This window comes from Triticum dicoccoides, chromosome 1B (genome assembly GCF_002162155.2).
Source record: "Triticum dicoccoides isolate Atlit2015 ecotype Zavitan chromosome 1B, WEW_v2.0, whole genome shotgun sequence".
NCBI classification, from domain to species: domain Eukaryota; kingdom Viridiplantae; phylum Streptophyta; class Magnoliopsida; order Poales; family Poaceae; genus Triticum; species Triticum dicoccoides.
In genome coordinates this window covers 457,655,897-457,669,024 of record NC_041381.1, presented here as the reverse complement: position 1 = coordinate 457,669,024, position 13,128 = coordinate 457,655,897, and the positions used below count along the sequence as shown (strand labels likewise).

General features: G+C 50.8%; 1 protein-coding gene across 1 annotated transcript; it reads right to left on the bottom strand.

The window, feature by feature from the left end:
* Positions 1-4,024: 4,024 nt before the first annotated feature.
* On the bottom strand, positions 4,025-6,598 carry LOC119341101 (nascent polypeptide-associated complex subunit alpha-like protein 1). The gene is made up of 4 exons (XM_037612993.1): positions 6,407-6,598; positions 5,492-5,576; positions 4,679-4,803; positions 4,025-4,602 (listed from the first exon to the last, which is right to left on the bottom strand). Exons 1-4 carry the CDS (start codon positions 6,476-6,478, stop codon positions 4,267-4,269), a joined length of 618 nt encoding a protein of 205 aa, XP_037468890.1. The 5' UTR covers positions 6,479-6,598; the 3' UTR covers positions 4,025-4,266.
* Between the last annotated feature and the right edge of the window lie 6,530 nt (positions 6,599-13,128).

Here is a 13,128-nt window from a genome sequence, read left to right as displayed (position 1 = left end):
GCGCACTCGTCCTCGCCGGCGCCGCCACCGGAGTGCCCCGCCGCCGCCGCCGGAGTGCCCCGCCGCCGGCCAGCTCCGCTCGTCGCCTCCGCCCTACCGCACCGACTCTTCCGCGGCCGCCCGATCCACCATGCCCCGAGGGCGCCGCCGCCAGGCCTCGGCCGCCTCGCCGGCCGCCCGATTCGCCTCTGGCGCGGCCCCGTCCGCCCGGCGCCCCAAGCGAGCTCCGCCGCCGGCCAGTCCCTCACCGGAGGCCGCGCCCTTCCCCGCGCCCCTCCAACTCCGGCCTCCTCCTCCTCCCGCAGCTCCGGCGAGCGTCCTCCGGTGATCCTCGGGATCCGTGCCGCCCGGATCCAGATCCAGATTTGATTTGAGGTTGCCCCGAAATTCCTAAGTCCTCGAGATTTTGCATTATCATGCCATGTTCATCGCATTGTATCTCTGCATCCGTAGCTCCATTTCGTGCGTGTAATATGTCAAATTGTTCGCCTCAACAAGTACTTCATTTCATTCCATTGCACCATGTTCATTTGAGCTCATCTTGATGCCTGAATCTTCGTTGCAAGAGTGCTTCATGATGTTGTCTGTTGTCTGTTAACAGAACATGCACTTTTGTCATTTTTGTCATGATTGATGTGTGCATCCTATGAGGTTGATGTCTACATGTGTTTTGATCTATGCCATGCCATCTTTCCAGGGATGTATGCCATGTATTTTTGTGATCAATGTGGTGACTAGCACAAGCATGTAAACTAGGCCTCGTGATGTTGCTGATTTCAGTCCTTGATCTGCTGTTATTTTTATGCCATGTAAACTTGATGCTACAGAGAGATCCATGCTTATTTTGAGATACTTCAGTAAGGATGTTTTGTACATATGGTTATTGTCTGTCCATCAATAGCCATGTTTGCAATTATGGAGTAGTCTAGCATGTCATTTTCGTGCTATACTTTTGCTACAAAATGTTTCCTGGCAGATTGTTTACATGTTATTCAATTTTGCCAAGGTTGTTGTAGTTGATCCTTGCATGCTATGAACTTGTTCTTGCCTTGGTTTGTTTCATAAACATGTATTCTTACTGTTGGTTGCCTTGTCATGCCATGTATTGCTCTGTGGTGAGTGGTTCAAGCTCACCAACATGTCTACTTATTGGTGTTCCTGCCATGTATGAATCTGTAATATAACTTGCTATGTTTACATGGGTGCCATCATATCTTCTGATCCTTTTTGGCTTATGGTCAGTAAAGGACTTTTGTTCCATGCAATTAGTAGATTCATGCCATGCCTTTGTTTGCCATGATAAGTTCCTGTAACATGTTGTTTGATAGATCTAAACATTGCAACCTGATGTTATTTTCTGCAAAGTCTGAAACTGTTATTAATTGCAATCTTGCCATGTGTGTTTGAGCATGTTCTAGTGATTTCTGGAGATAGCTCAGTGTTCATGTTTTGTTCTGCTTTACCTGTACATCATGTCCATGCCTTTTGTTATTATGTTGAGATGCTGTAGCATGTTGTTTTGATGCTTGCAAGATGCCTAGTTGCTGTTTTGGACAGATTGTTGCTATAACTTGTTTCATGTGTGTGTGTTGAACCGTTACTCCGTTTTGAGTGTGCTCTATATGAAACTTGCTTGATTTTGCATGTAGTTCCATACTATCATGTTGCATCCATGTTTTGAGGTGTTTGCTTGATGTTTGTATGCATTTTGCATCAATGCCATGTTTAACTTGTTTTGCTCATATCTTCTAGGCCGTAGCTCCGAACTAAATGAACTTTATATGTAACTTGACTAGAATCTCGTGTAGATCATCTTGGTGCATCTTAACTTGCTGTTTAACAACTTCAACTTAATGTTTGTTCAGATCTGGACCATTTTCGAAATATGCATATGAGGACTTATCGGAATGGTTGTATGTTGTTCCCGGCCTCATTTAAACTTGCTTTGATATGTTGCTCTTGTTTGCATCATCCCTTGCCTCACCACCACCTACATTTCCCTTGGGAGTAATTAACCCGAGGGTCATCTTTATTATAGATTCATCTTATTCTTTCGTTCTTTCAATCCTACCGGTGGTTCCTGAAGACTTTCTCAAGTTTGTTACTATATACTTGGTAAAGTATATTCCACCCTTTATCGCAAGGCTCATCTTATTCTTTCGTCCTTCATTTCTGTCTCATCATCCTTTTGTCACCGGAGTTCTTCATGGTGATTCGTCATGATTTAATTCATTCTTCAAGAGTTCATCAAGATTTTGTTGGAGGAGTTCAAGTATCTTTTCCCAAGAGGAGTATGCCTTCCCGTGGTCTTCAATGAGCCTGCGGGAATCAATTGCCCAAATAACACGCGGATCTGGGGCCGGTGGATCACGGCGCGTGCCCGCGGCCTTGTCGGATGCGATGACCACTTCATGGCGCAACATCGGAGTACCGTCGGGACCGTTCAGGTGGCACCTCACCCCCGCGTTGCCGTGCACCAAAACAGAGGCCATAGTCACCTCCATGGGTCACCGCCAATCTAAAAAGGAGGCGCATAGTGCCTGCCGCATGAGGTTGCTGGTGCGGCTTCACACAGAGGCGGCTTCGACAACCGTCTCGGTGGAGGCGGCACTGACAGCCCGCGACGTGGTGCCGGCTTCGACAGCCCGCGAGGCGGCGGAGGAGGAAGCCCTCCGTGCATGCATAGCCGAGAAGCGGCGAAGAAAGGCAGTGAAGGCGATGGAAAAAGACCAAAGTAGGACAGTCTGTGCCATCGCCGGAGTGCCCCTCAAGGAGAAGAAGGACGAGGACGGTGACGGATCAGACTGCTCCGGCAGTGAGCATATTCGCCTCGATCTGTTCAGCGTATTTGAATGCTACTCCAGCACAGAGGAAGGGAAGGGTAAGGGCAAGGCCGACCATGGGTGAACTTTTTCTAAATGTCCTTTCATTCGTAGTTAGTAGAGCATGTTTTTTGGTATTCCTGATGACATGTATTCAACTACGTATGTATGTTGCTTGAGATTAATATGGATTTGAGGATTTGGTTTGATGGATCCGGTTGTGGAGGAGCAATTTTGTGTGTTATCCAATCACTATCCACCGGCGTTTGGGGCCGGATTTTGCTACTTGTGGTTGTAGATGCTATAAGGGTAACTCCAACGTCCCTAAATGTCCAAGCCGTGGTCCGGGCATTTTTTTTTTTTTTTGCCATCAACACTTGTAATCAAACATCCGCAATGTGGGTGGTATCAAAAAATTCCTCTCAACCAGTAAGAAACATGGCGAGGTTTGGGGGAGTACAGACATTCAGAGTTGATACTTTTTATGTCTCTGTTTGGATGATCAGCTCCCCTACCTCTATCCACGCACATGTCCGATGTGTTCGTTTTGGTGCACGTCATTGGAGTTGCCCTAAGTGAGTGAGGGGGTGGAGCGCGGGGCGAAATCAGCCGAGAACCATGACAACCACTTAGACGAGGGGCTTTCATTCTTCTATCTCGCTCTCTCACATACGCGTTGTAATCTTTGATTCATACACAAAACAAAGAAAGCCTTTCCGAAGCACGAGGCGTAGGGTTGTTATCTCCATAATAAGAGACCCGAACTCATAAAAAACACATGTGTCACCCGTTTGCACCTCGATAGATGATGCAGGAAAAGGACGGAGTGGGGAGGGGAATTGGCAGAGAGCGGATAGTGAGCTAGGGTTTGGTCCAGGTGAGGCCGAGGGTTTTACTGGGGACAGAGTGGGGTCAACAAACCAGGTTGACGTGACGGACCCGTCCAGGCCGCTTTGGTTAGGAAAAGGTGACGGGTCGGCTAGTAACCAACTGTATAATCTCTTAGATGATACACTGTATAAGCATGATGTTTTGCACACGAGTAGAAGTAGGCGCAGGTGCAGAATTTTTAGGCAAAATAACCGCACTGGTGTGCGAGGAAACCTGCAAAGAGCACAACGCAACAAAGATCGCGTCTGGCCTTACAGCTCCAGGCTGCAAAACATTAAAAATTTCCTATGAAAGCAAACACAAACGTGTACTGTATTAGCAATGGCGAGATGTTGGAATTTCATTGACCCCAGATTTGCAATAAAATACAGACCCACTGAGAAACCAACCCAGGATTTGTTCCAATGCATGAAAAAGAAGCTCATTCGACATTGCCTCAGGTCTTTGCTAATACAGAGCAGCTCAAAGTTCACACATGACCACCAAACGTTACAACTCATGTATTCCCATGTAAACAAGGAAAAACTGACATAATATCACAGGTTGGGCACGGCTAGTTCGTCAGTTCCATGATAGCACTGACTATGTCACCGTCAGCAGACTTGAGCGCCTTCACAGCCTTGGGCCTAGGCACGCCGGCCTGGGTCATCACCAGCTCAATGTCCTTCGGCTCAACTCCGGTCTCATCACAATCCTCGTCATCCTCCTGAATAGCTGTAGAAGCCTCAGGGTTTGAGATGACGCTGCTAAGATCAGGCGCCTTGAATTGCTCAGCGGCCTGGGACTGCAGCTGTGAGCTCAGATCCTCAATCTTAGCCTCACCGAAAATGACATAGGTGTCAGAGGCAGGGCTCTTGAATACATCTGGCTTGGAGATGACAAACAGGATCTGGGAATGAAACAGTAGTTAGCAGTATTAACCAAGAAAAGTTGTGAAGACGAGATAAGAGCACTCAGCAGCTCACATTCTTGCTCTTCTTGACAGTTACACGGCTCACGCCAGTGATAGTCTTCATGCCAAGCTTCAGCATGGCCTTCCTGCTCTTCTTCTCACTCCTACTCTGCTTAGATCTTCCACTTGCATCAACTCCTGCTCATCATCAGAGAGTAAACGATTAAACTTGATAACATAGACCAATCGTCAACAAGTTTGAAGTATGCAACAAAACAGTTTCATGGGACCACAAATTACTCAATTAGCAATTCACAATTTGCAATGCTGAAGTGTAAAAGCATCAAGACATGCACAGTAATAGCAAAGAGGAACACCATCAATATGTCTTGGCCTCGCATCACAAGTTGCAACAACTCATTGACAATTGAAAACCGTGAACAACAAAATGGAAAAAACACATTGATCGGCGGTGGATACAGAAACAATGGATATAATAGAATATCTTACAATTTTCAAACCAATATTTCACTCAAGCTGTGAAGTACTACTGCACTATATGTCAGGGAGAACATGTCAACAACAATTTCTCAGTAAAAAATGATGTCATGTTTGAGAACAAGCAAGCAAAAATTGAACAGATTATGTGAATACAAATAGCACTAAAATGAACCAAAAGGACCAGTAAATACACATGGTACTTATCACTCCAATAGATGTGCGGACTTTAAATGATTTGTTGACAAAATTAACCTAACCTTGCTACCATTTTGTAATTTTTCATTTAGTGCATACAAACTTTCATGCGAAGAAATAAGTAAGGCATATATTGAACAAACATACGATTAGCAAAAAATGGGTAAAAAATACTAGAATTTCTTCGTACCTTCAATATCATCGTCTTTGTCATCCTCGTCATCATCATCCTCATCTTCCTCATCATCATCATCCTCAACTACAGGCTCATCTCCCTGGAAGTACAAATTATTTCAACCAGTTTAGATTACCTGACAAGCAGTGACAGGTAGAGAAACAAAATCTGACCAGATCCAATAAATACAACAAATGAGTCTGAATGCATGAAACCAAAATACAATAAACAGTCCTTGTTGCCATTGATCAAATAGCACAGCATGATTTAGGTAGACAGAGTAACAACAGGAGGCAAAATAGTACTCCCTGATCTAAACGCTCTTATATTACTTTACAGAGGGAGTAGCTTTTTTAGTCAAGATCTATAAATAATTCTATTGCCAAAGGAAACAGAAGTTCATGGTCGACCAGTAAGGAGGTATAAGTAACAACAATTCGGTGTTAAAAACAATAATATGTGCATCCTAATTCTACAGTGCTTCTCACGACAGAGTATCACTAGCTATGCCTGTTATAGATACTACAGTACCTACCAAGGCTAATACGACGGTTACAACAAAAGACCTTAAAATCTTCTGAATAAGATTCAGTATTGAGGTTCATTTAGTGGTTAGCACGTACTATTTCCGCAGGAATAGCATCCCAAAACTTTTGAAGATCGCCCTATCTACTGTTCAACGCAGAGGGCGTTTGATCCGTGACAATCTAAGAAAAACATCACCAACCACTACGTATCCCGTCAAACCGTACCGCGTGCGAGATCTAAGAAAACCTTCCCCGCATATAACCCCCAAGCACGCCTAACAACCACCAAAACGCATCTGGCGCAGCAGGCCGGCGCTATCCGGCCGAGCGGAACGCGAAGCACGGGCCGATCCGAACAGACGAGACAGGCACCGGGCGGGGGGGTGGAGGGTTATATCATCACCTGCGCCGCGAGCTTCTGCTCATCCAGGACGGCGCGGAGCAGCTCCGCCTGCTTCGCGGTCTCGGCCGTCATGGTGGTTGGGTAGGCGGGTGGAGGCGCCGGCGCTGCTGGAGAAACCCTAGAACCCTAAGTTGGAAAGTGGGGGCTGTGGAGGCGCAAGCAAAGGGAGTTACTGCGACGGAGACGGCGCACGGACGCGTGACGCTTTATACAAGTGATCTTAGGTCTGAATGGGCTTGTAGGGTTTTCGGCCCAATGCCAATATGACGCGGTTACAGTACGAGGTTTAACTTTTCTTTCCTCGAGGGAAAAGTGGGGAGCTCTTATTTGACGCGCGTAGGCGTCAAACAGCTTTTTTCTTTTTTTCGAGAAACAGGCGTCGAACAGCTGTACCTTCGCAGAAGCTCACTACCGCTAGCTTTTTTGTGTGTCTAAAAAAAGCTAGTTTTTTTTATTTTTCTGCGTTTTATTGGAACTTCCTGGATATTATTTGTGGAGCTAAAATACAGTTTAAAATTCCTATTTTAAAAACATATACTGTATTTTGAACATTGTTTCAAATATGAATATATACGCTGAACAATTTTCAATACGCATTGAACAATTTTGCAATATACGTTGAATAAATTTTGGAAACACATTGAACATTTTTGTAAATATACGTTGAACAAATTTTGCATACACATTGAACATTTTGCAGAAATACGTTGAAAAAATTATGGATACACATTGAATATTTTGCAAAATACGTTGAACAAATTCTTAAATTACGCTGAATTTTTTTATAATGTATGCAAAACTTTGTATATTTAATACGCAATGGACTTTGTATAATACAGGGGAAAATGAAAGAAAAATAAAATGGGAAAATGGGAAAACGAAAAGAAAAGAAATAGAAACAGAAACAGAAAAAAGAAAAGAAAAATAAGAAATAAAAAACAAAAAAAGCAGCCTTGCGACATGGGCCGGCCCAAGCTGGGGCGTCGGGAGGATGAGCTTCAGCGGAGCTGCGTCATTTTTATGCCTACGCGTGTCAAATAGGGATTGCCGAAAAAGTGCGAGGTTTTAACTCTTTTTTAGGTAGTGCGAGGTTTAGCTGAGTGCTCCTATTCCGTCGTCACGCCAATTGCTCGCCCATTTACCAGGGGCGGGCGGTCCGCAGCCATCCTGTTAGGTTAGCATTTTTTTTTAACACCACCTCATATATTAATTAACCAAAGTCGTGTTACAATAGTTCACTACAGAATTCACCACAGGGCAGTACATCATTAACAAGAATCCCATCCACTCTATTATCAAAACTAAACTTAGCTATTAGATGGGCGACCTCATTAGCCGAGCGCCTAATCTTTGAAACTCTGAAACTATCTATAAGCTTAGAAATACTCCATGCTTCCTTCTTCAGATCATGCAGAGCTGATCTATCCTCAAATTCGTTTGCAAAAATCGCCGCAACAAAAGTGCAGCCAGCCTCTAAAATTATAGGAGAATGAAGTGTTATACCTATATAGAGACCATCAATGCAGGCTCGGAGTTCTGCTTCCTCCATGCTATTACACCTCCCAATGTAGTCCCAGGACGATTTTGAATCGTGTGTTCCATTGGAGGCGCCCCGTGGCGACTCGGGCGGCGACTCCGTACCCCCGGGCGATTCCGGCGCGGCGTCGGCTTGGGTTCTGGTGCGGCGGGGTCCCTGCGGCGCTCCGGCGCCTGCCGCCTTGGCGTGCTCCCCTGGGGCAGGTCGTGCTGGGTGCGGTGGCCGGTTCTGGGCTCTGTCGGGGGATGCGACCGACGACGAGGATGGGGTTTCCTCTTCGCGGGTGGCTCCTCCCCCGGCGGGGGCGTCACTGGGCGATTTCGTGCTAGCGGCGGCTCGTGGCGGCGCTGGTCGGGGCGACCGGCGCCGTCGCTTTGCGCCGGGCGGTGGCAGCTCGCGGACGACGGCGGTTCGTTGCTGGCAGCCGGAGGCGCTTGTCTCGAGCGCTCCGGGGGTTCGTTCGGCGCTCCCGCTAACTCCCCGGTGTTCTGGGCCCGCGGTGGCCCCGGCGTCGCCGGAGGAGTGGCCTGCTCTCCCTGCCTTGCCCTCAACGGCGTCGACGGTGACGGAGGCGGCGCGGGTGGCGGAGGGGGCTGAAGCACTAGGGTTGGCGTCGACTGCCCTTTCCTTGGGCCTGCCGGGGGCCTTTGGGCCTGGGCCGGCCCCGCTCTGTCCTCAGGTTGTCGGGCCCCAAAGTGTGAGCCCACGCGCTGGTCCTGGACCGATCGGCCCGCAGGGTCGGCCCGACCTGGGGGGGCGGAAGCCTGCTGGCCAGTGCTATATATGGCTGTGCAGGGGCAGCCGCGACCCCTCGCTAGGGTTTCCGGCTCGTCTCAGTGAGGTGCGGCGACACTGTCTCTCCGCCAGATCTCTTGTCCCCATCCCTCCCCCTCCCCCTCTCACTCTGTCCTTTGCCGAGGCGACGGCCATGGGCGACCGCCGTGCTGACAAGCGCCCGATGGAGCCTCCGCTCTCTGAGGAGGAATGGCGGCGCGAAAAGGCCCTCCGAGAGCAGGCGAAGCGTGGCCAGCGGGCCAAGGCGGCGGGGCGTGCTGATGGCGGCGGTGGTTCTTTTCATGGTCAGGACGGCGGATCTGGGCGCGGCTGCGGTGGCTACCAGGGCCAAGATTCCGGATCTGGCTTCCATGGGCGCGAGGGGGATTGGGGTCCTCCTCCGCCCTGGTGGGGTCAACAAGAGAAGAATAAGAAGCGCAAGCATGGTGCTCGGCATTGCGAGCTGGAACGCAAGTCGCAGGACCTCCCCCCTACAGCGACGGCCATGGGGACCCGCTGGCAAAGAAGCCTCGGGCCTCGGTCGCACCACTTGCGCTGATCGCGGCCGATGCGCCGAGGGGCTCGGCGGCTGCCCCCATTTTGGTCGAGGAGGAAGGCGGGGAATGTTTCAAGTGTGGCCGTACCGGGCACTTCCAGGCCAAGTGCTCTTCCCCCCCCCCCTCTTGTGTGATCTGCAAGCAGGAGGGCCACGCCTCGTCTTATTGCCCTTCGAGGGGCAAACAGCCGCACCTCCAGATCATGGGCAGTGCCATTCCGGGCGAGGGTTTCTTTTGCATGGAGTTTGAGGACGACCTGATGGCTGAGGGCGAGGCCCCCAAGGTTGCCAATGGTGCCATCCTATCAGTGGAGCTGGGGAGGCTTTCGCTGCGCTTGCTCAAGCAGGAGCTGAAACACATGGTGGCTGGAGATTGGGACTGGCAGATTGAGCAGGTGGGTGATAATGACTATGCGGTGGTGTTTCCTTCTGCCGATTTGCTGCACATGGCCAAGTCAAGTGGCAAGCTCTTCCTCTCCATCCACGACATTACGGTTCTGGTGCACGACTCGATTCAGGAGACAATAGTCCCCCTCTCCATGCCTAAGGTGTGGCTCCGCCTCCATGGCATCCCCAAGAAGCACCGTCGTGTTGATCGTCTGATGGAGGGGCTCAAGATGCTGGGTAGGCCGATCGTGGTGGATGATCTTTCCCTTATCCGGGTGGGACCGGTGAGGATGAAGTTTGGTTGCAGAGCTCCTGACAAGATGAATGGTTTTGTGCAAGTTTGGTTCAATCATGAGGGATACGACATCCGGGTGGAGGTGGAGAAGCTTCCATTGTGTCCTGGTGACGGGCCGGCGGCGCCTGGTCCCAACAACAACCCCTCTCACCCGGGCGACAAGAGTGTTGGTCCGCCTGGTCCGGGGACCGGTGGGACTGCTGGTCAACAGGTGCAAGACCCTGGGGCCCAGGGAGGGCAACTCAACGGAGGCTCGGGCCGCGCTATGGATGTTGACATGGCCGGCCAGGATGAAGAGCCTGAGGACAGCTTGCTAGACACGTCTATCGACACGGAAACTTGGAACCAAGTGGGCATTCAAGAACTGGCACTCAACAAAGGGAAGGAGAACGCGGAGCCTGGGACTTTGGCGATTGCGGACACGGCTGGGAGCAGCCCGCCCCCATCCCGCGCTCTGGTGGGGGCTTTCAACCTGGTGGGCTCGGCGTCGCTGTCTGTTGCTGGTCGCTGCGCTTCTGCTGGGTGTATCGCCGCGGCTGTCACTCCCGCCCCCCCCCCTGCTTGCCTGGTTCGGACTCGGATGTGGTGCTCAACGAGCCAGCCATTACCACCCCATTGTCTTGCCGTCGCAGCTCGGGGGGATCCGGGCGTGCCCCTAAGAAGTCGGCCGGGTGGAAGCCTACTGTCAAGCTTGCTACGCTGGTTCTCCCGTCGCTTGTGGCGCCGGCCGTGGTGGACCTTCAGGCGGCGCTAGGCTCTGCGGGCACGGCGGCCAAGGCGCGGCGTTCTCGGGCTTCCCCGGTTCCTCAGCGTGCTCCAAGTGCTCGGGCCAAGGCGGCGTTGGGAGACCTTTCTTCCCTGGAGAGTGTGCAGCTTCGTCTGGCGGATAAGAACATGGAGATCTCAGGTAACCCACCCCCTCCTTTAAGATTCTGAATGCTTTTTACAAATCCGCAGCTAGTTACTATCTTAGGCGACAACGGTTTCGAATTAGGAGCGGATCGTGGTGAGCTTGTGACTCTTATTTGTGCTCGCGAGGAGGCCCAAGTGGCTTTGGCAGAGGCCGCTGCTGCGGCCAAGGCCAGGGAAGCCGAGGTCACGGCGCGGGTGGCCATTGCCGATCCTGTGACTTCGGGTACCCCCACCTTGCTAGTCCTGTTGGAGGGGGCTGTCGCAACCAGGGAAGTTGCCACAGCACCATCGACGAGCCGTGCCCAGGCTAAGAAACGTGTGGCAAAACCGGTGACCTCCAAGGGGTTTGCCTTCGCAACCGCATAATTTGATGCGTTACATCTTTTGGAATATTCGGGGTTGCGGGCACTCGGGTCGTCGCACGCAACTTAGGGAGTATATTGCTCGCGAAAGTATCGATGTTGTGGCTCTTCAAGAAACCATCAAAGCGGACTTTACTTATCGTGATCTTGCGGCCTATGATCCTCTCCATCGCTTCGTGTGGGGTTGGGTCCCTTCCGCTGGCCATTCGGGCGGTCTCCTCTTGGGATGTAATTCTGATGTATGTGATGTTGTAACCTGGGACGTGGGTTCGTTTTTCATTTCTGTCATGATTAAGCATAGAATCTCGCTCGCTTCCTGGGCGATTGTGTGTGTTTTCGGACCGGCCAATCACTCGCGCACGGCTGATTTCCTGAGCGAAATCCAAGTCTTGGTTGGGGCCAAGCAAGCAGCTAACATCCCCATTGTTCTAGGGGGCGATTTTAACCTTATACGTTCGAGCACAGACAAAAATAATCGCAACATCGACTGGCCTAGGATCTCCCTTTTCAACAACGCCATTGCGGCCTGCGCCTTACGGGAACTCGCTAGGACTGGGGCCAGATATACGTGGACCAACAAACAACTCATTCCGGTCCGCAGCGTCCTTGACTGAGTGTTCGTTTCGGTCGACTGGGAGATGATCTTTCCCATGTGTACCTTGGTCGCTGAAACTCGCATTGGCTCTGATCATGTTCTGTTGATTCTGGCCTTTGGGGAGGATAGGATCAAGCGTAGCAAGCGCTTCTACTTTAAATCAGGGTGGTTTGAGGTAGAGGGGTTCATCCCTTTGCTCCTCGCTCGCTGGGAGCTTGCCAGGACTGCGGGTGGTCGTTTCAGGGGCCCCCTCGACACTTGGGTTTCGGCGGCCGGAGCCCTGCGTGGTTTCCTCCATGGGTGGGGCGCAAACCATGGTAGCGACACTAAGAGAGCTAGGGAAGCACTTATTGAGGAAATCAAAGTTCTTGACGTCCAGGCTGACTCTAGATCCTTTTCGGAGGCAGAGTGGGCTGTCCGTTACGCCCTTGAAAATCAAGTCCTGGCCATCCTCAGGGAAGAGGAGGAATACTGGCGCCGTAGGGGCGGCGTCAAGTGGATCACCAAGGGGTATGCCAATACGGGCTATTTCCACGCCTTCGCCAATGACCGTAAAAGGAAATGTTCGATTCTGAGACTGCAATTGGACCACGGGGTTCTGGTCAGCCAGGACGATATCTCGAGGCATATTTACGAGTTCTTCCTTACCCTGTTGGGAACGGCAGAAGGGAAGGTTCTGCGACTGCGTGATGACTTTTGGGGGGAAGAATCACGGGTGTCGCAAGCCGAAAACGATGGCCTTGCCTTGTCCTTCACCACGCAGGAGATCGACGATGCACTTGGCTCGCTGAAGAGCGATACCGCGCCTGGGCCGAATGGCTGGCCGGTGATCTTCTTCCGGCGGTTTTGGCCGGCGCTCAAGGACATTTTCTACGATATTATCAACAGTTTTGCGCTTGGCACGGTCGACATCTCGCGCCTCAACTACGGCGTCATCAGCCTCATTCCTAAAGTGAAGGGGGCCGATTCGATTAAGCAATACCGCCCTATTACTCTTATTAACGTCCCTTTCAAATTATGCTCCAAGGCATACACTACGCGTCTTGCCCCGGTTGCTCAGCGTGTGATTGACCGCAGCCAGTCCGGTTTTCTCAAAGGTCGTAACATCCTGGAAGGCCCGGTGGTATTGCAAGAGATCGTTCACGAGCTTAAGCGCACGCGTCATTCGGCCGTGCTCTTTAAGCTCGATTTCGAGAAAGCCTACGATCAAGTGAACTGGGAGTTCATCCGTGAGGTACTCACTCGGAAGGGTTTCGAGTCGGGTTTTCTTCATCGCATAATGCAACTGGTCTCGGGGGGGGGGG

What these genes read in the sequence shown, in the direction of transcription:
- LOC119341101 (XM_037612993.1), bottom strand. Translation starts at nt 6,478, where the DNA reads ATGACGGCCGAGACCGCGAAGCAGGCGGAGCTGCTCCGCGCCGTCCTG. An exon ending in CAAAGACGATGATATTGAAG is followed by an intron (nt 4,804 to 5,491) that starts GTACGAAGAAAT and finishes GATGATGAGCAG; the next exon opens with GAGTTGATGCAAGTGGAAGA. An exon ending in CTGTCAAGAAGAGCAAGAAT is followed by an intron (nt 4,603 to 4,678) that starts GTGAGCTGCTGA and finishes TTTCATTCCCAG; the next exon opens with ATCCTGTTTGTCATCTCCAA.